Source organism: Columba livia, chromosome 2 (genome assembly GCF_036013475.1).
Source record: "Columba livia isolate bColLiv1 breed racing homer chromosome 2, bColLiv1.pat.W.v2, whole genome shotgun sequence".
Lineage (NCBI taxonomy): Eukaryota > Metazoa > Chordata > Aves > Columbiformes > Columbidae > Columba > Columba livia.
The window spans coordinates 92,248,073-92,271,077 of NC_088603.1; the positions used below are offsets into that span (position 1 = coordinate 92,248,073).

General features: G+C 39.5%; 1 protein-coding gene across 14 annotated transcripts in view; it reads left to right on the top strand.

Moving 5' to 3' along the window:
- FHOD3 (formin homology 2 domain containing 3) overlaps positions 1-23,005 on the top strand; it is a 385,520-nt gene that overhangs the window by 40,214 nt on the left and 322,301 nt on the right. For all 14 annotated transcript variants that reach the window (XM_065052812.1, XM_065052801.1, XM_065052803.1 and 11 more), the window contains exon 3: positions 11,634-11,698. In XM_065052812.1, coding sequence (XP_064908884.1) covers positions 11,634-11,698 — 65 coding nt within the window. The remainder of the gene's footprint in view (positions 1-11,633; positions 11,699-23,005) is intronic.

Sequence of the window (23,005 nt, forward strand, 5' to 3'; positions counted from 1 at the left end):
GATGCTGCTGTGCATTCTGGGCTCGATTTGGATTCTGTTTGAGGGCAATGGAGTCTGGCAGAGATCTTTAATATTATTTTCCTGCTTATGTACTATATTTTTTGCTGGCTTAGGCTTTGTGGTTAGCACAATTGTGCTTTTCATCCGTTTTTTACGTGAAGAAGTTTGGGACACATTTGAAGGTTAACTTGGGTTTCATCTAATAAAAATGAACAGGCTCATTTCTTGAAGCAGTACAGCAACCTAACTGACTTTATTATTGATTTGGACAGTGTATTTTTATTAGTTCACTGTTGGAAGATGGTTTCAACTTATGACAGCTTTCTCTCCATGTTTTATGCTGATGTTGTTTCCATAATGGTTCTCAGTCCCAACAGCAAGAAAAATAAGGGAGGTGCCTGGGGGAGATTGTCATGTTGTTGCTGCAAACAGTAGGGCCTGTGGCTGCTCATTGCAATGATTTAATTATGTTTTGAAAAATGCATTATTTCATCTGAATATTTTGATTTCTGACCAAGTGCTGAATCTGAAAAATGTAATGGATGGTGACAAAAACATTCATCAAAGAAAAAAACAAACAAAACCCCAAACAAAAACAAAACAAAATCCCACCAAAAACAAAACAAAGAAAACAAACAAACCCCAACAATAACAACAAAACACAACCCCTCACTACTCCAAAATCACCAAACTGAAAAAGCCCAACAAAACCCGAACAAACAAACAAAGCCCAATCAAGACAAACTTCTTGCTATCAAGAAGACTGAATTAGTTTGGGAAACCAGTGCATACTTAGAGCAAGTGGGGGGTGGAAGCCTTTCTTGTGTTTTGCTTAAGGTGCTCTTAATATGTCACATACCATCATCCATACGTATCCATGTGCAAGGACCAGAAAGGCTCAGAGCTGTAGAGGAACTTGATGTTGTGTGGGGCTGAGCCATGGAGTGACCTGAATGATGCTGCTTTTGATCTCTGTGCTATTAGGCCTTGAACAGCCTGGTGTGTCCCTCCTGCTGTCTCTCGTGTGCTTTGGTTAGAGTCCAGATGTATCCAGGTTGTCATATAGCTCAGAGGTTATGGTAAATTTTGGAAGGTAGACGACTTTCTACAGAGTAGCAGTATTCCAGTCTGAAATGTAGCAGATTAAAATGTTAAACCATGTTTTAAAGTGAATGATTAGCTAAAGCTTAACTGTTGCAAAATAAATGGCCATAAAGATTAAGTTTTCACCTTTCTAATGAAATAAATTGTTGTTCTGGATGGTTAAGGTGGTGCTTTATTAATTCCCACACTCCCAAAGTTTGAGGACAACAGCTATTACTACCCCTGTTTTCAAAACTTTGTGCAGCTTTTCAATTCCTTAATTTTTAATACTAATAAAGTGTCTTTGTTTTTAGAAGAAAAAATCATTAGATAGAATGTTGAAATTAATTTTTAGGTGGAACTGTAGAAATTTATTGTTGTAGTTATCTTGTGATATTCCTTGACAGTAAAATAAAATAAGAGGTCCCATACACTTTCCCTGCCTCAGAGCAACAGGCAAGGCATCTCTGTGCATTCGTGCTTCCAGAGCATGTAATCAAGAATAATTAAGCAAATGTGCATGTATTTCATAGAGCCTGACAAATGAGACATGTGACTCTTAAGAATGTGTCCTTGAAGTAGCATGGAGGCAATTAACACTTTAGTGTTCCACCACACAAATTATAGATCAGTTGTGGGGTAAGGTTTTCTTGTCAGTGGATCTTGGCAAGATATTTTGTGAAGGTGATGGTTGTCAAATTAAGCTTTTCTACTAGCAGTAAAATGCTACTACTTTTGTAGTTAAAGAATGGATACAATTGTGTGAATGTAAAATGTATTTAGAAAACAAGTATCTGAAGAAATAATAGCAAACGTAAATAAACTTTATTGCAGACCAAGGCCTGTTTTCTCATGTCTTCTCAGTTTTAAAGCTTGGCTCGGTGGTGTGGATGTGAATACCTTCTGCAGACGTCTAGGTCAGAGACTACAAAGCCACTCTGCTCACATCAGAAGTCACAGAAATCTCTGGTCACCCAATTTGGTGGGCTGACCAGGAGGGAGCCTGGTGGGTGGCAGTAAGCACAGAAATTGCAGTGATCAGAATCGTCTGTGGTCTGTAGTTGAATCACAGAATATCCTGAGTTGGAAGGCACACACAAGGATCACAGAATCTGACTCATATCCATGCATAGGCTAACCCCAAAATTCACACCATTTAAGCCTCAGGACATCAAACGGGGGTTCAGTCAACACACCTTACAACTTCATTCCTGTCAAGGCAGAGAACCTGCAGGCAAGTGGCTTTCAGAAAAGTTATGAGAGGCTGTTCAGTCTCTCCTTCATGGGTGTGCTGACATCCCCTTCAAAGGGAAGCAGAGTTGGTTTTGCTCTTCTCCTAGTCTTCCAAGCTGTGTGGTGCTGCTTCTAGCTGAGAAGCAACCAGTGTCCACAGGGGCATCTTCCCTGGGTTGGAGGAGGAGGCAGGTCATTGTTTCATGAGCTCTTTCCCCTTTGCATGGTTTTGGTTTTGGGAGAGTGGGAGTCTGGAACTGACAGACCTGACCTGAGGCACGTCATGGGCAGCTCTTGGAGTTAATGCTTGTGAAATGTGAAGGGACCCAGTCATCTTAACCCATGTACCTGAGAGTGGCATCAAAAGCTCATGGAGGCTTTTGGGGTGTTGGGCAGCACATCACATCTCAAGCACTAAAATGTTCTGTGGTCTGATATTTGTCTTGTGGATTTTTTTTCTTTGGTGAGGGTGTTTTTCTGTTGGGCTTTTGTGAGAGTTTGAATCATGATTTTATAGCTTGTGGTTGTCAGTACTGAAACAGCTGTCTCTCCTCCTCTCCTGCTTTGCCCAAGAGTTTACTCATAAGTCTCTGTTGTCAAGGGGAAAAAATCTACATCTATACAAAGGCATCTATGGAAACATTTGAAGATTTGCTATTTTTGAATATTAGTGATTACCACTGGCAAATGAATGCAATAAGAGTGCTTTTCTTCAAAAATGACTTCCAGTGCAAAATATGTTGCAAAATTACTGTTGTGCTTAGCTCTCTCCCAGTCCATTATGTACCAAATAAAGTGCCAGGCCAAAAAGTGGGTGAATAACTCTTAAAAGTTTTTCCTAGGACAACCTTCAAGATAGTCTAATTTGGCATTCAGGTTTACATGTGAAAATAGAGCTGAGTCCAATATTTCAGAGTAGAAATTGAAATAAAAGCAGCATATAGAAACAGCTAATGCCAGATGTTTTATTTAAAAACATTTAATTTTATTAATGTTGAAGCTCCTTAATAGCTGTGTTTGCACTCTGCCCTCCTTGCTGATGATGAGGTTATAAGCCAAGTGAGCAGCTCTCAAGGCTTGGAAACGTGTTTCTCTTCAGCTGGCGAGGAGGAAATCCTTTCCTTTCTCCATAAACAGATCATCTGTGAGACTTCAGGTAGGGCTGCCAGAAAGTGCTGTAGGACCGTCCTGAACTCGCCTCCCGTTGAAAGTAAAACCATCGACTTGAGGATCCAAACCTAGAACCCCCCCACTGCTGGGTGCACCTGCTGTCTGCCGGTGCAGCTTCCAAACGGCTGCAGAATCGCAGCGTAATTGCCCCGAGCGTGCAGGCAGCCAAATGAGTTTGTGCTGTGTAATTAGTAAAAGCTGTGAACTTGTTACACTTCCTATTCCACAGCAACTATTCATGTGTGTGCTCCTGCTCTGTGGTGAACACAAAAGTAGGCTTGTATAGGCGAGCTCATGCTCTGTTTATCCCATGGGAGTTAATCTGTCTGTGTGCTTGGTGTGTGTGTGTGTGTTTGTTTTATCACTGACTAAACTGAGGTAGTAATCCACTTCTGATAAAAATAATTGTCTCCAGTTTAACCTCCAGTGGTGAGCTAACAGCTTAAACCTCTGCAAATCTGTGACTAGCCCAGGATCTCCAGTAATGAAGCTGTGAAAAATAGTGACCTCTGCCAGGGTTAAGACCATATCAGTACAGTAAAATATTAATTTATTTCACGTTTGCTACTCAGTAATTGTGCTTGCTAGCAAGAGGCATTGATGGTCCAACAATAAATGCAAATCCCGTTTCCTAAATTGAATTAACATGGAGAAATAAGTGGCCTGAGGGAAAAGCATTTTGTTTTAAGAGCTTGTATGTCAAGCTCTGAAGGAACCCTTGCCAAATATGATACTGATGGAAAATTTCCAAAAAGCAGACAGAGACCCTAGAAAGCATATTGATCGATGCAAAGTAGAATTTATTTTCGTATACTTACATACACAAATACATGTCCTACTGCAAAGTAGGACAGTTTTAAAATAGTTGTTGCTGAGTCTAGTTAAACTGACCACATGCTGAGAAAGAGCATAATTGGCCAATTAATCCAGTAGGACGTCACTTTCAAGTGTGTTCTGTGTTGCGTTGGGAAATCTCTTCTTCAGCTTATCTTTTTAGTGTCATCAATTACAGTGGAAAATCGTAAAAGATAACTTTTTTTTCCCTCGAGGTATTAGAGAATGATTTCTAGTAGAAGGGAAAAGTTTATGAAAAACTATTAGAACTACTTCTTCTAATGGATTTAAGTCAGTTTTATTATTTTAATTATGAAAATATTGGAGCTCTTTTTGATACTATGAGTTAGAATCTTTGTGAGAATGAAGTGATTGTGCAGGTCCCCTTTGCTTCTGCTCTGTGACTCTGGAGTTTTTCTAATGGAGATGATCTGACACTTCGTTCTCCTGGAACCCCAACTGTGGGTCCCACGATGTGACTGAGAGTGCCGGAGGAACCCTTTGCCTGAAGAGGTAGAAGCATCAAGTGATCCAGCGAGGGGAGATTCATTTATTTTACTTTCCTCCTTGCCCCTTTGTCCTGTAGGTTTTCAGTACTGATTTTTTTTTTTTTTTCAATTATTTTTTCCTCCAAGGCATCTGTTGATCCAAGTGCAAGGAGATTTTAAACGAAAACCCAAATATAACATGAACTTCAAAGTGTGGGTGATAGCAAAACCACATGACCAGAAGTTACGCAGTGTAAAGATGCTTGGGAGGAATGTGCAGCCAGAATCTGAGAGCTACTGACAGTGGTGGGAAATATATAAACTAGGAACTGATAAGCACTGGTCAAGTGACACGTCATCTCTGTAAAAGAATGTGATGCAAAGTTGAAAAGAAGTGAGAAAATAAGCCTCTTGTTTGTGTTTTACCTTGAAGCAATATCATCGTTAATATAGCACTACTAATGCAAATCTCTTCACCATTTGCTAGCTCATAAAGTTTGTGTTGTCTTAATGCAAAAATATATGATGGAGATTGAAGTGATGATGCCATCAGTGTTTCACAAAATGACAGGATAAACTTCTTGCTGAAAACAATTATATATGGGTTGAACTTTTGGAGTGGCAAGGGACACAGCTTTGTTCATTATTAAGGAACACTCTTGAAAAATGGTCACTTACTGACTGGAGAGGCAGAAGTAAGCCCTTAAATATTTTAGGAGCTCTTAGAAGGTAATTGTTTTAATGTGTGGAAATTGAGCCATTGACAACTGAGAAATAACCAGCATGATGATTCAGAAAGAAGGGGAAAAGGGTGGGAAGGGGATTCTGATTTTCCAGCTTCTGATGTTTGCTTGCACAGAAACTACTAAAAAGGACGAATGGAACAAATGTTCCCCCATTTCAATTTGCTTCATTTTGCAGTATGTGAAAGTGATTCATTGTCTTCTGGCAAAAATCATTGCCTTGTGGTAAGGTACACAGAAGTCTCCACCCAGACGTTCACCGACATATACTGAAAATACATTAGTAATAAATAATTAGGTACTATTGATGTGGCTTATGAGGCATACTTGGTGAATCTCTTGAATATTTTATTCAACCCTTTTGAGTTTCTTGTGTTCTTCCCTCTTCTTCTTCCATCCTGTTTATTTTCCATTTAAAAAGGGGAAGAAAAAGATGGAAACTCTACCTGGTAAATGTTGTGCTTAGGAAGAGTAGGTGGGTGTAAAAGCCTGGCACCTCACAGTGACAGTCTGTATATTGTCCTTATTTGCAGAGTTACATAGGCAAAGGTCTGTCACCCATGGTACTCATCCTCTCACTGGCATTTGCATGTAACGTTTTGCAAGGTATATCGGTTGTTAGCAGAGAATAAGGCAGTTAATTGTTAAATTCACGTTGTCAAACAGAGACCATGACATTGGAATAATCCACAGGGGAAAAATCTTGTACAAGTCTCAGCATACTTTGTTCCTTTGCATACTGTTGTTTACACTGGTAATATGCAAGATTTTGCTTGCTCAGTTTTTGTTTAGGGAATATGCAGTTGGGATTACTTTTACCTGGATTAGTCAAATTTTAATTATTTTTATTTTTTTATGAAGTGTGAATGGACATCTGAATAGTCTGTTTCTTTTTATCTACTCATGTCAAATGGTGGTTCTTCAGTAAGTGTGTTATGGTCCAGGAATGCTCTGAGTAAAACCACTATGATAAATAATTAGATGACTTGCAAATGTATCGCAAGAACAGGATGCAGACACATTCTGACTTCATGCTAAATTTTTAGATGGAAAAAACTGAGGTAAGAAAGGGAATCCTACTGACTTCATTTTAAAATGAGTGCGTTTGCCTCCAACTACCTGTCATTTACCAGAAAGGGTTACTAGTGCTGTGAGCTATTCAAAGTGTATTGGAGGTGAATCTTGGCATTTAAAAGACTTTTAAAAAATGTATTTTATTTCCTGAGCTCTTTTGTTTCCATTATTCAATGGGAACAACATGAACTTGAACATGATAGTTGGATTGTTGGATGATGATCTGTGAAGAACTTCAAAAAGGTTATTTGTTTGGATAAGATTTTGAGATGACTTTCAGAGAGATTCTTAATTCCTCTCTCCATGCATGAGTGTGCTCTTGCACCCTTTCAAAAGATTTGGCTTTTATACAATGTTTTCTTTCAATGTCAGAATTTTATTGTTTTGCATCTTTTGAGCCTGCAATTGAGAGGAGAAGCATATTATATCGAAACTGCAACTTAACTGTATCTTAACAGCTTTAAAATCAAAGCCTAGGATTTTTGCTGTCTTATCAATAGCAGGTTAAGAAACACTTGCCTTATTCTGTGTGTGTGCTGGCTTGCAGATCTTTTTCAGGGCAAACCTGATAGACTCATGTGCTTGAACTCTGGCAAAAATTTCATCCCTTATGCATTCAACAAGGAAGAGTTGTTTTTTCCACTGCTGGTGTGGAGTGCCTTAAACCATGAAGTGACTGACTGTGGGGCAATAACCCATTGCAGAAGCATTTTCCACTCCTTGAAAACTGTGTGCAAGTGAAGGTATAAATGCATAGGTGCTGAAATGAAAATGTGAAAGCCAGTTGCAAAAATAATGCGCTTTAGATAAAGCGTGTCTGTTGCCGCACATTGGCTTCTGGTTGCATGTGGTTATTCAGGCTGCTCTTGTGGGAGTCCGTGGCTTCTTCTTGATCTTAGGGATTGTTGTTGAATGCTGTTCTCATTAAGCTACTACTCCTGAAAAACATGGATGTGATTATTGGAGAAGGTTGATGGTCCACCAAGAAACCTGATTACTATGAGAGGCTGTAACAAAATATGAAGCATGTGTTAAGCATGTGTACTTTGACAGCTTTCCACAAAGAGCAGCGTCTGTGCTAGGTGGGTTTTCCTAACAGTTAGGTTGTTGCATCAGGCAGAAGTAAATGCAAAATTATTATAGGATAAATTGTCAGGTTAGGCTGGCTTTAAATGCTGGCCGAGTCTGAAAACATTTTTAAAGTTACTAAGTTGAGGTTGCTTTTCATCCAGCCTATGCCCTTTTTGGGATAAACAGAAAACAACCCATGGTGTTGGTTTGGCTTGAATCAGTAACCCAGCATGTTTGCTTTGCTGATTATTTCGAGAGGGGCTTGGGGCAAGGTAAACTGATGCCTGGCTGATCTGATACTGCCTGATTCAGAGCCCATAAAATAGGCTTCTTGATGTGAGCATTCGCAGCCTAGTTTACTGGGGTCTTGGCTGATCATCTTTTGGAAGTGCCTGTAATTCAAAGTACTCCAGGCTTCATGATCCTTTTTGTAATCCCTGCTTTTTCATAGCAACACTACCTCCCTGAGATCTCTTCTCCCATAGTACTCTGGTCCTCATTTTCATTTTTCTTCTCCTTTCTTGGAATAAGCAGATGGACCTCAAACTTGCAGGTTCCAAGTGCTCCCACAGGAAATATATGCTGGTACTGTGTAATGCCATACAATATTTTCTTGGTTTTGTATGTGTTTGTCAGCCCTACAGCAAGATCTGAAAATCGATATCCTTCTCTTCCTGTTCTGTGGCTGTGGGCAGAGGTGTTCACATATAGGTTTGCACAGCTCAGGCTGCAGTGTGGTTTTATTCTTCTCTAGTCAGCCTTGCTGTGGAGCCCAAGGATCTTGCATTTGCTTTAATAGTCATATATGTGCTGACTCTTCTGTACCATTGTTATGTTGTTTTTTCCTCATGTTCCAGTGCTATAGAGGATGTCTAGCTGATGTTTTTCTGAAAGTCTTAAGCCTCACTCCTCTTCTTCTCCCCAACTGGTAGTTTAGAGGAGCAAAAGTATGGTCACACAATGGTCAGAGAAGAGAAATTGTATGGAGAGCACAGAGTGGGAGGCATACCCATGGGTGATGCAGGTTGGCAGGGCTTGCAAAATCTGTTGGTGTTCCTTGCTCAGAGAAGGTCTGAGTAAATTTGTAATTAAGTTTGCTCCCACTGTCGTGGGCAGCCTGCAGAGCAATGGGCCACCTGTGAGGCCACAGCACGCAGAATGTCCATGCTTTCCTTTCAGTAACAAATACATTTTGCTTTCTTATAATTGAAACTCCTCCCTATAAGTCAACAATCTGTTTTTCAGAGGGGAGGGGAAGGTATATTTGCTTGGAGACCAATTTAACTAGAAATTGAACTGGATGTCTCTGTCGCTACATGTCGTCTCCTTATTTTTGAAGTCTTGTTCTTCTGGTCAAGTGTTTGATTCAGAGAGAAAGATAAAATTTACAGCTACTTGTAATATTTTACTGTAGGTTGTATTCTGAAGAATAATAATGGCATAGTAATAAACAACTGTTTGTTTTTGCCCCTCTCATCTACTAATTTTTAGTCTATACACCCCTTAAAATCACCTGTGTCAGCCTTTTCTGAGAACTTTGCAGTGCTCCAGTGTCATCAGTGTTTTTAAGGGCTCAACATAGGTCCAAGTCCTATGAGAAGCAGGAGAAGGGCAGTTGGCACAGTCCTTGTTTTGCAGATGGGGGATGCAAGATACAGAGAAACTAAACTCGCGTCCTCAGAGTAACTGAGGTCTGGCTTTTAATGTGGCACATGGGCACCTCTGTGGAGTTCTGCCTTACTTGCTCACAAATGTGCAGGGAAGCTGTGGCTACAGGGAAACTGAAAATGAGTCGTCCTTTGTCCCAGATGGAGACCTTAATCCCAGATTTGTTCCTGTTTTGTTTCCATAGGAGAGATTTCTTCCTTTTGTCTCAGGTACTAATAGAGGGGGAGAGGTTTAGAAATGCTCTATTTTATTCTCTTTCAAAAAAGTACAGTGTACTCTAGTAGACTATAACTCTTGTGTAAGTGAGGAGATACAAGAGAAGCTCATGTTACTATTTTAAGTTTGCTACTCTGTCAAAAATTGCTCAGGCCCTTGGCAAATTAACTATTCCAGAGGAGTCCTGTGGGAAGGGGCAGCCACTGTCAATCTGCAGGATGTGAGAGCAGGCGAAGGTTGTGTCCAAGTGAATAAACGGGAGGAGTGTAGGTGGGCAGAGACTTAGTCCTAAACCTGGAATTGCTTCAGGAAACTTTGAAATCCAGACTGCAGGAAACTCTTGTGGCAGAACTGCATATTGCTGCTTGGCACTTCAAAAGACCTACAAACCACCTGCAGCATTAAGTTCACAGCTTTCCTGATTTATCCTAATGCTGCTCAAGCAGACCTTTCAAAGAACAATTTCATTTAGACTTTGATATACTTTAAGATTCTTTTTTTTTAAACCTGTAGAGAAAAGTTGCTGTTCTGAAACTGGAATTGAGTCCTTTATTACCAGGTACCATAGTTTCACATTTTTTCAGGTGGTTAATTTGTGGGTCTGGTGTGTTCTGTCTGGTGGAGTTGGTTTGTTTGTTTGTTTTTAAATACATTCTTCTGGAAGTGATATTTTTTTTTTCTTGAAATATTTGTCACTGCTTCACTGACTTGCTTTCCTCTGCAAATTTTTTTGGGGAGTTGGTATTAAACATGTTCTGTTCTTATTGAAATAAATGAAAATATATTTTTGTTCCTCAAACACCTGTGGGCAAGAATATAGAAAAGTGGGGAAGAACCTTTGTTGTCTGGAAAATAGTTGGGTTTGTTCTGAGGTAGTTAAAGCCAGTGGGAAATTCTGCTGAGTGTCTGTGCAAAAGGGTTGGCCTTGAAATCTTTCAGCAGAATTGTAATTCATATAACTGAGGAACATTGTGCTGGTTTTGAATTTGTATCTAGAAGTGGGTCTAGGGTTCACGTGATACAAATTAAGCTGCATCTGAATGTGTTCTAAAAACATCTTTGCTTCTTGCATGTTTTCATATGATAAATTCACAGAATCACAGAAGGGTTGAGGTTGGAAGGGACCTCTGGACGTCATCTGGTCCAACCAACCACCCTGCTCAAACAGGGCTGCCTAGAGCTGGTTGTCCAAGAACTGCATGTATAGTTTCAGAGAAAAGAGTGAGAATATGCTGCTGTACAAATGCAAGGCATTTGGCTTTTCTTACTTTCCTGCCTTCCATCAAATGAGCAGGTTTGGTGCAGAAGCCCAGGTGCTGGCTGTGTCCTGGTGGCAGTTTGTGGGTGGAGGGCCTAGAAATCAAAAATGGTGCTCTTGTCTAGGTTGAAAAGATGCATCTAATAGTAATTTGTCTGAAGAACAAATGAGAAATGTAGCAGCTAATTGAGACAGTCATTCTGTTTAAGACCGGGGTGAAATCAAGACAGTGCCAGAGTGAAAGAAAACTCAATTTTGCCTCGCTGCATGAAAACCAGATCTTTTTTTGTGCTTTCAAGACCTGTTAGGGTACAAGAGCAGACTTGTGAAAGTGTAAGAAACCTCTTGTTTGACCTTGCAATTTCTTTTCATGCTTTACTATGCTTAGCTTCAAAATATTTCTGTGAAAATCAAAATGTGTTGTCATCACTTGGTACTTCTCTAATAGGGATCTCTAGTCCTTGTGGTGGGCTGTCCACCCAGCTGTTCTCTTCCTTCCTTATCTTCAGTGGAACAGAGGGATAGTAACATGAAAAAGCTCATTAATTGAGATACAGACGGGGAGATCACTTACCAATGACTGTCATAGTCAAAACAAGCTTGACTTGCAAAAAATTAATTTATTGCCAATTAAAATAGTGTTGGATGATGAGAAACAAAGACATAACTTGTAATACCTTCCCCCACCACCCCACTCCCTACCCATTTTTCCCTAGGCTCAACTTTACTCCTTCATTCCCAACTCCTCTGCCTCTTCCCTGCACCTTATATATTTCTCTTCTGTTCTCTTTTTAGGAGGGGCAAGAAACACAGTATAATTCTGAGGACCCAGCTGTCGGTGAGAGTCCATGCTTGCATTGGTAAGTGAAGTTCCACTTGCCTGAAAGAGAGCAAATAAACAGAATCCATCCCTGAGAAGCAAATCTGGAGAGTATGAATCAGGGTTCCTGTCTTCCAAGTTAGGCATCATGGCAAATAAATAGATTTCTTCGTTGCGTTTGTTGCATGCTAAAATTAGCTTATATTACTTACATTACTCTTAAAGTATGTTAAACAGCAAAGTATAGAATTTGATAGTGAAGTGTGATGGTTGGGGCGCTTTGGAGAATCTTGGATTATCTGTCTTGCCACAGCCTTTGTGTGTGCCTGAACAAGACTGTGTTCTGAATTTGGAAGGGGATCTGAAGAGTTGTTGACTGACAGCTAACTACTGTATTTTAATAGTCTGTAATGTTTATTACTTCACATCTTGCAGATCGTGGCTGCGTATTTGTCATTATGACAGTGTCAGTGCCTTAAAAACCTTGGTTAAAACAATGCTGTCACAAGAAAAAGTCTTGTATGCACGTGCTGTAAAAGCTTTAAGGTTGCATAAACGGAAGCTGATGTGCTATGATGGCATTAATATGTTCTCCAGCGTTCTGCAGAGCAGTGTGCTTCACTGAGTGTTGGTGGCAAAGCTAGTGCTCATATTCTAGATGCTAGATGTTATGGGTGGCTGCTTTAAAAAAAAATAAAAGCAATCCTGTGTGTATGTGCCACAGTTGCCATTTTATTTTTGACTTCTCTGTAGCAGATTCAACATCGTCATGTTTAGCTTGTAGTTGGTCTTGTTTAAAGAGATCATAGCTGAAATATTGGAATATAGATAATTTTCTTAAAAGGAGGGGGAGGTAGTTTAAATTTTATATCTTTTCTGCAGTGCTACTTCTATTGGACGATTCAGTCTTTAAATGCAACTAAACGTCTTTCCCCCGCCCTCAGGACATGTTATGAAACAACCTTTCTGGGAATTGGAACTGAGCATAAGCAACCTACAGAATTCCTCGAATACCTCCCATTGAGAGTGATCTCTAGGCTGCCTCACACTGGAACAAATTCTCCTCTACTACCATTGGCTTGAGGAAGTACAGTAGAGCAGGTCTGCGTGTTAAGGAGAAACAGCAACGCAGCAAAGGCTCGGCTGATTTTATAAATGTGAATGAAATTAAGAACAGCTTGGAGAAGCCTGTTCTTGTTAGGTCTGGGAATATCTTTGGCAAAACAGACAAGTGTAGCAAGACAAGATTTCATATGTTTCCTGGATTGAGATTTTGTAAAAACAGTTTTTGTGTAAAAAATTTTGGTTCAGATTCCAGCTATCGAGGAACTGGAGCACACCATGTCCTGAGCTTCAGTACGTGGTTTCTTTGTTGTTATCTGTTGTTCAGCCTCACTGTGGGCATTTAGGTGTGTGTTACTGTGCATGTATTTTAATTGTTCTTGTATGAAAGCGTGTATGAAGGTGCTGTTACTCTCTGGCATCGGTAATGTGTTCATTGGTGAGTACAGTGGAAGTCAGGCTGCAAAACTGGAGTCCAGATTTCAAACTCCTAGAGCCGGGAGGTGTGTTTGGATATGGGCTTTTGGCTTGGTTTGTTGCAGGCAGAAAAGCCAAATGCAAGATCTGGTTCTAATTTCCAAACTCATTGCTGAAGTTTAGATTTCTGGGATAAGCTTTTGTTTCAGTCTGTAGCTTGATGTAATGTAGTTCCCTTTCTCTTTCATTTCTGCATATCAAATGTATCTTATTTTGGGATGCGATAGATTAGGGGAGTCGGGATTTCTCTGCAGTTCTTAGTACTGGCTTCATTTGGTGACCTGTGCCTGGTAGTTAAACTTTTCACAGAACAGAAGGGTTGTTTCACTGTCACAGTGAGTACTTCTCTTCATTTGTTGTGTCATTTTGCATCAGCTGCCTGTTAACGTCTTTTTTGAAATATAAGCATTAGGTTTTGAGGTTAAAAGATGGGTTATGTATTTGGAGCGGAAGCCAGGAGCTAGAGCAATCTGAGATGGTGTTACGTGGAATAAAACTGTTTTGCTTTGGCTATTTTCTTTCAGTCTTCACAATATCATTGGAAAGCATTGTGGTTAGCAATGTTACTGACTCTGCAAAGTAGCTTGCAAGGTAGCTGGGAGTGCTGTATGAGAAGATGTGGTTTGTTCCATGGTGCCCTTGCCACAGAGCCCCCTCTCATCCTTGCATTCAAGGTTTTACTTTGCTCTGAAGAGCTGAGGGGTGGGCTGTAAAGAAAATAGCTTTCCTTTCATAAACTCTTCTGTTTGCAAGTTGGACCAATATTTTTTTTTTTTTTCTCCTCCCTAATGTGTTGTACTTTTAAATTGTGGCAAATACACAAATATTTATGTTCAGATGTCCAGATAAAGTTTTCAATCATTAGTGACTTCATATCTCCAGGGAATTAATTGAGCTTTAGTGTCAGAGGATATATATCCTAATAGGATATAGGCTGATATTTTATGAGACTTGAGAAGCAAGTCCCATGTTAAGTGAGTTGGGTTTGTTTGGTTTTAAGCATGGCAGGGAAGGAATACAGCTTAATAATTTGAGTGTGGAAGTTACTAGCGAATGGTATTTTCTGCCCTATTGCATACCAGTCACCCAAGCATCTCACTCAATGCATCCATACTTTCTTCTTTTTTCCTTTCAATTTGAGTTTTTGTCTTATGTTCAAGCTAAGGACTTGCAGCGTAGAGGAACAAGTTTTCATTTGAATATCATTCAACTTCTTTTCCTGCCTTGGCTTGATCCCGATTAAGTTGTTAGGACTAATTAAAAAGTAATTTCATAAATAAAATATAAGTGGTTTTAATACAAACCGCAATACTTACAATGTTGTTTTATATTAGAAGACTATTGCTGAAACCACTTTTGTTCGTAGAACATGACTAATTGAAAATTATAGATGTAGTTTTGTACCTGTTGATACTAAAATACCCTACTGGAGGAAGATCAATCCTTTAATCATAGTGTCAAATGTGTTTTTCCCACAATCTGTCAAATTTGACCTTTTATTCAAATCAGATTTATTGTGAGTTGATACCCTGTGGGAAAAGTCCTTCTGGTATTTTTGGCAGCTGTAGGACTTCCCTTGTTTGTATTTATTTGTGTCTTAATGTATTTTTAATTTCTATGTATTTAACAATTACAGAGCTCAGCTGAAGCCTTGATAAAGTCCAATGTAAACGGGGATGTGGATTTACAGAGAGAACACCAACAGTGCTGAAAACTTTAGCCTCTGAAACTAAATGCAAGGTTTTATTTGGAGCAACTCTTAGATAGTGGAGTTTTAAAGATCTTCAAAGCTCTGCTCTTGCTGGAGAGTGACTTGGTTTATTGACTGTGTTCTTGCTTGGACAGCTCTATCTGTACCTGTGGCTTCATTTGTCTGTTCATTGCTTCTTGGTAGTTTTCTCTCAAAATCTCAGGTGGTCTCTGAGGTAAAATGCACTATTTGCTCTTACATATCAGTATTTATCCTAAATTTTCGAGTCCCACATTCTCTTTTAAAGCATTTATGCCTGTGATGGGAGGTCAGAAGTGTTGCTCTCAATACTGAGGATGAGTTTTGGACAGGGACCCATGACAGTGACTTAGAGTGATTCTGCTAAAAGAAGTTTGACATAAGCTTCAGGTGTTCATACAGTGTAACACAAGAAGAATGCAAATAACGAAGGTTGATATAATTCTGGATAAATGTATTGACATGGGATTGCTCAGAGTATTGTTGCTTGGAAGGTCAGCAAATGTTGCGAGGTGTTATTTTAAATTTTACTTCTCCTTTGTGTCAGTTTACTATTAAGAAAACAAATCCAAAACCAGCATCCCCCACCTCCCCAAGCCAAACCAAACAACCAAAAAAACCAAACAAATAAAAAAATCAGCCAAACACCACACCTCAATTGTTTGTTGTTTTTCATTATAAAATTATGGTTTTGAATGGTTAAGCTCTTTCATGTATTTATGCAAAGTCTATCTTTTATCTCCCTATAGATTAAAAATAATGATTTGCATAGATATTTCTGCGTATTGAGTTTCACAGCTTGAGCCAGCTAGGTCCCTAAACAGTGTACAAGGATATTACTGCAAGAATCTTGCTAACCATATAATATAGCTTCATTTTTAGTCGTTATGGCTGTTTTTATAACCCTGTTCTATTGGCTTTTGAACATAGTTGCAGATTTACTGGGTCACGGTGCTTAAGCGATGTACAGCGTGCCCGCTCTCCCCATCCTTCCATGGGTGCTCAACAGTGGGTTATTCCCAGGGATGGGATACAACATGTGGCATGGCAGCCATTTCTAGCCTCTGTTTTAAGGCATCTACTTTAACCAGTAGTCTTAGCACCGGTAACCCAGCCTTTCCATGCAGCTCTTTGGATTGTCTCTTTGACATCCTCTCTCTTGTTATCTTTTATGAAACATAGTTATAAATATCTTCTTGAGCTCCTTTTGTTCCAGGATACCTGAGGGAAACTGTAAGCTACTTGTAACTGGGAGCCTAGTAGAAGCCAGCTGGTTTTATTTGTCTTTTAATGGCTGAACTATGCAGCTAGTCCTTTTTTCCATGTACAGTTTTCCCTTCTGTTATCCATTATGTGGACTTGTTGCGTGTATAACAGCAGATATGATTAGGTCCTGGAACTATTTATGCATGTATAGCACCTTCTTGTAGGACCAGTCCCTCCAGGTGCTTGAGATGCAAGTTCCTCCCAAGTTGAACCACAGTGCTTTCCTGAAGACGAAGTCATGTCTCGAGTCAATATCTGTATCTGGTGCTTTGTTACAGAGAAGTTAAGATACACAGACAGAAATGGGGAAGAAAACATGGTTTGGTGTTTTATACATGTAGTATTGATGTGTAGAAAAAACAGTGCAGTTCTGGTTAAGGAAACACGTGAAACCATGTTGTGTTTCATTCTCTGAGGGCAAAGGTAAACTTGTGCCCGTAACCCATGTTATTGGTACTGTCTCAGCGCATCTCCATACAAATACCGTTATTGTGTTGCATTTGTCTGCTGTACGTGTGTTTGCAGCGTGCTGAGCGCTGGAGTAGTGTTCTCATGGCCATGGACACTGTGAAGCTCCTCAAGTTCTTTCTCAAAAACTTTCTTTGTGTGATTGTGTTTGTGGGTGTGTGTGTGTGTGTTTTAATGGATATCTTATTAAATTTAAAACAAACAGCTTTTTTAGTGAAGGGGTTTCTGAATATACTAAGAGTCTAATTAAAAATATTTCCTAAAGGAAGCTTAATTGTGGCATTAGGTTATTTCTCTGAACTCTTCATTTAGGCAAGTAGTAACTGATAAGTTCAAATTAAAGTCTCAAGAAAAAGAGGTACTTTGGATTGTTTGAAGGGCATTTTACAGTTTTCTGTTCAGTGTTAGGCATTCCTAATAGAAAACATTTTCAGGGAACATGTGGAGAGCATTAGCAGTTCAGCAAAACGTGCAACCGATTCGGATTTAATTTAAAGGGAACAAAAGAGGTGCCTTGAGAATTTGTCGGAAGCACTATGGTTTTGCCTTCTTTGCGCTGATGGTAACAGGAGAGAGAGAGGTGAGTTGAAATTGCTTAGCATAATTGGGACAGAAAAGACGGTGATTAATGGATTTAATGGTGCTGCACAGAGATCCTGCATGCGTTATGGATTTGTAATCATGATATGCTTCATATGACTCTTGCTGTAGCTTGGTAAAAGTCCTGGCTTAAATGAAGATAATAAACAACATGTTTATTAGATGTAAACTGACATCACACAAATTGAAAAAAATGTGAAAAGGAATGCCAGAGCTTGGGGGGATTTTTTTTAAGGGCTAGGCTTTTAAAAATAGAATAATTTGAGTTCTAGTTAAGACAGTGCACACAGTACTGGGGTCTGCTTCCAGATGTGATTGAAGATATCTGTTTCAGCTCTCTTTCAATTTGAGTGAAACATGAAATAGCTGCAAAGGCTATGATAAAAATAGCTTTTTCAGCTTTTTAGGATTATTTAAAGTTTCTTCCCTGAGAATGTGGAACACAGATGCTCTAAGTAAAATCCCCTGTTCCCCAGATCAGATTGCCTTGTGAAATCAATCTGTATAAATAACTTGTGGTTTTGCTCTAAAAACGTACACCTCTTTAAACTGAAATGTTAGACTTTTGTTGTATTTCTTGTGCACGCTTTTAGTCAGTCTCCTTTCTGGGATGAGCCATGGTATTTCCCCATAACCTGTGGTTTGCCTTCTGTGATCTCATTGAGAAACCTCTGGGCCAGTCCTCTAGGATTGCAGAAGGTGTATGATACAATGCAGGGAAATTTCCAAGAATTGTCTCTGTGTATTTCCTTTAAATTACAATCCTTAAAATGGGGTTTGCATCAGGAAGAACGAAGAAGCTGTAGAACAGATAAAGCCTCTATTAGCAGTGGGCTGTTGCTGTAAAGCGGTCGATTTCTGTCTTAAAAGGGCTTGGTCCAGCTTTGAAAGGACTGCTGTGGAGCGTGCATTGGGATGCTTTTCTCATCTTGGGAAGCTTTGTGTTACAATGTAAGAGCTTATTTGACTGGACTCATACTGGGTAGCACTGCAGAAATAGAGTGAAATGTCTTAGAATTTGGTATAGCCTCCTTTTTTTTTTTCTTTCTGAAAACTTGGATTTCGATAATAATTCCCTTCTCTTAGGATTATGTAAAAATTTGCAAGGTAGAAGGAATCTACTTTTGACTTATAAAACATAGTGAGATTTAAAACAAATACTATTTCTGAACAAACAAAAGAATCAGTCATCAGCAGTGGTACCTTAAAGAAAGCTATCTACTTATAAAGCCAGGAAGGAAAATAAGTAGTATGATACTTTCCTTCCCACTCCCAACACAATTCCATTTAGTCTTGTTTCAGATATTTTTTAAAATGAATTAAAAGTACCTTATTACTGATATATGGATTTTCTTTTTAAATGGATAGTGCTTTTTTTTTTTTAATGCAGTCTAATCTTGTCTTTTTGAAGACTAAAAAAAATCTAGCAAAATACAGTAATGCATTTATTCTTTGCATATTACAGTCTGCTTTCGTGTCTAAAGTAGTCATGATCCTATTTTTAGGACTAATTTTACTACCTTTTTGTAATCTATAGAGAAATGCACACTGTATGTTTAACCTCTGAGAGGAGTGAGAAGAATTTGGTAACATTTTAAACTGTTTATAACTGTCCATTAATGGACCACTCTGGAAATAATTGGTAACAACAGTAGTATCTACTATGATGAGGTCTTCATGTTTTGTTTGTGTTTGTTGTTTTTTTTTAAATAAAAGCAAGCAAATAATTGATTATTTTGATAGATGATTTAGTCATTTTTGAATGACTCCCATGTAGATTTTGAGAAATACTTGCCCAAAAATAAGTGCAGCCTAGGAATTGTCTCTAGGTGTTCCTGTTGGAATTCTAGAGCAAATGTTGCTGAGGTCGGTCCTGCGTGACCTGTGGGAGCAATTTGTGGTTAAAAGTTTTGAGAAGTCTCTGTGTATCAGAGCTGGGGCAGGGAGACATTTGGAGGAGAACACGCTGATTTCAGAGCTGTAAAATGCCGTGATCAAGGCAATCTCGTCAGCTTGTTCTGCTGCCATGATGCTGGATAACTCAGATTTTACAGGTCCACATTGAGGTGCAAAGCTCCCCTTCAGCAACGCTTGTCCTTCACATGTCCTTTCTCTCTTTACCCTGAAAAACTTGTTGGACATGCATCAATAAAACAAGATTAAGCACCTAAGCTCTGGAAGATAAATTAGGAGGCACTATTTAACTGCTGTGGGTTTGGAATTGCAAATGTTGGTATTTCTTTGGGATGTCATTCTTGGCACTGCCACTGATTTAGGTTTGTTTGTAATGAAGTTGGAGGGATGCTGATTTTACTCATGTGGAATTAGGGTAAATACAGTTCCTGCTTCCCTGAGATGTTCTAAGGTGTTTGGACAAAGTTTGCTTTGATATACTAATGATCTTACAGTGGAAGGTGATATAAAATACATGTGGTTCCGTGACACTGTTGGACTGATTTTTTTTCATCTGGTTTATTAACTTTTTTCACTATAATATGTAACATTAAATGCACTATCTCATAATTCAATAGTCAAGAAATCATCGCTTTCATCGTGGCATCCAAATAATGGGTACTGTTCTTTCCTTGCCTTCAGCTATCCTATTCATCTCTCATTTATATTCTTTTCATCTTTTTCTTGTGCAGCTGCTTTTATTTATGTAGAAATCAAGATGTTTCAATTTGTAAATCGGCTGCCTTTCGTTTTATTTCTTTCTTGAAAAAAATTACTCCAAAGACTGAGGAGCTTTATTTAAATAGGTGGCTCAGTTCCCTGATGTAACATATGTTATCTTCTATAAGACTTTTTTTGTGAGGTATTCAACAAATCCACCCAGTGTCAAGAAGAAAATGTGTACTATAATGCAAAATATTGCTATGATTCCTTCAGAAATCTTTAGATCAAATGTGCCTCTAAGAATCAGGACATGCTACAATCAGATGTGGCCATCAGTGGTGGAGGAATCCCAGCTCTCATTATCATTATGGTTTTGTATGAACTTGATGAACTTGAGGACAGAGTAGTATCTCTGGAAAAGAGAGAGAGAGATGGGATATTTTGGGGGGGGGGGGGCATTTTATTGGCAATATTGTAAGCATTATAAAATATTACATAATGTAGGAGACTTCCTTTATTTCACAGCTTTTTATGTATTCAAGTGTTACTCTAATCATGAGCTGCCCTTTTCTGTTTGTTGGGGTTTTTTTTTCTGTGCAGCATCTGTATTTTAACACTGACATCTCCTTTCATTCTTTTTTCTTTTCTTTCCCCGTTTAAGACTCAGTAAGGCATGTAAAAATTTAGGCTCCAAAGAGATAAAGTTACAACCTCTTAATTTAAAACCCCAGCAGAAGTTACTGTGGCTGAGCAGCATGCTATTGTGAGTAGTAGGATGTCACAAGCCATGTCAATTCATATTTAGCAGTTTGAGACAAGTCTGGTATGTGTGACGTTATATATCAGATTTCTTTTAACCTTTCAGACATTAAATATTTGGCTCTGGTCATACTATTAAAACATGAGGAGGAGTGTTTTGGTAAACTGTGTGCTTCAAAAAATAAATTGCTCTTCAGCTTTATGGGCCAGTTATAACTTCAGAATATCTAAAATTGGTGTATCAAGTTAACTTGTTGATGTGCTGAGGACAAAAATATAAATGTTGGATGTGTTACTTCTTCCATAATCCTAAATTTAGGTTCACCCACCCTTTAAGAGCCTGTTCAGCATCAGATGCCACTGGCGAGATTTGTTTACTGCTTGTGTGGAACACGGACAGCTGAAAGTGTGGAAAGCTTCTCAGCAGGTTGGGCATGGGAGGAGGTCTGGGACTGATCTCACCCATGACTGTGGGCCGGGGTTTTCCTTGTCCCTTTTAGTAGCAGAGTTCATTCTGCAGTGTGTGGGGGCCAGGCAAGCTGTTCCGGGCAGGAGAGGATGGTGATGATGCTGGCAAGACAGCAGCCAGCTGTCATTGCTTTTCTGCCTCTTGCTGCTTAGAGGAGCATGCCTCAGTGGTTCCCTGCAACTACATCAGAAACACATCAGGAGGCTTTTCTACTTATTTTTTCTTCTGTCATGCTGAAGTGCTTGGTGTTGCACTGAGGAAAACCTTGCTGTAGAAAATGTGTGTGTGTTTGCATGCAAGGTCCAGCATCATATGGAACAGCATGCTGAAAGACTTGGGTTAAAACCTTCTGAAGGAGTTCTGCCATATGTTGTTCACTTTGGTGTTTATTAATTCTCAAAATATTAAAAATATGAGATCCCAAAAAAGTGAGTGATAAAACTCTCCTTATATTTTTGTCAGAATAGGCACTGTAACACTCAGGGGTGTTGTACCCTGGGAAAAGGGAGCCACAGGGATGATCCCTAAAGCCCCACTGTGCTTTTGTCCAAAGGTTAGTACAAGAGAAGAGTATGCAAAGTCTGTGAGCTGACAGTACCTGTTTGACTGGCTGCCTGTTAGCTCAGGGTGCCAGGTACTGGGGATGCTTGTCCCAGGATGTAGGAAGTATAAGCAATCCACACACCGAAGCGTCCAAGCAGTTTCTACACTTCCCTGTAAGGAAAAAACAAACCAGAATTGCAAATAAAAAAGCATGTGCTACACAGAGCAAGGATTTTTCTATTTGCATCTGTTTTATGAAGACTAAGAACCTCTATTCTCAGTGCCAAGTTAACAAAAACAACAACAAAACAAACACCCCCCCCCTCAAAAAAAAAAACAACACAAACCCCAAAACCTCCCCGAACAAACAAACCCAAACAAAAAGAAAAAAAAAAAAACCCACAACCCAACAACAAGAAGAAAAAAAACAGATCCTCCTCCTTCTCTTTGTTGCAGGAAAGGAGCAGGAACCTTACAAGCCTAATTCAGCTGACAGGGAGTTTCAAGGCACCCAGGTGTAGTTCATTTTATTGCTTGAGTTTCTCTTAACCATGGTGCATGTAGGAAAATAACTTTGTTCCTAGGTGAAGCTTTACTGCTGTATCACTGCTATGAGTCCTCCTCCTGCCAGCCCCCTATCCCGCCAGGCAGGCGGCTTGGTGTCTGTGTCGGCTTCTGGGCTCTCTCTGTCATGAGCAGTCTGTCTGGAGGGCACTTCAGAACATCTCAGTTATGTTCCTGCCCTGAATTGTTCTTGTTCCATTGACCATAAAGGGAACAGATTAGGGAGAGGAACTGCTGGGCTGAGAGGTACGTGAACTCTCTGTTGTCCCCTTTCTGGTTTGTGTCTTCAGAGTCCTGATAGTCATTCTTGCATGACAGCAGCCTTTAGTGAAATCTGGTTCTTTGCCAAGTTCTGAAAATAGTTGCACTGATTTATTTTTTTCCTAGTTTCTGTCAGGATCTAATATGTAGTTTATACATGTAAATTTATGTATTGGAGTAACTGCTGTGAAGTTGTGTTGGAATGAAGTTTGGTAAGAGCCAGTTAAGTTTTAGGGATTCAGGCTATGAGGTACCTCTGGCTCCAAGGCCCATCATATGGGCAGAAGCAAATGGAGATGGTGCATGCTCTGTGGTAGTGCCCAAGCACTTTGCTAGAACTTGGGCAGAAATTCTGGACACTGAAGCACAAGTGTCTTTTCTTGGGCAGATTCTTATCTCCTGTAAGATGGTTTGAGGTGAGCATTGGGCCCATTCTATCCTTATGGAGCACCAGTCTTACACTTCAGTGAGATGGTGCTTTTTTGATAATTTGTACCAGGCTGTTTCCTGGAGATCAGATTTGCAGGCACATC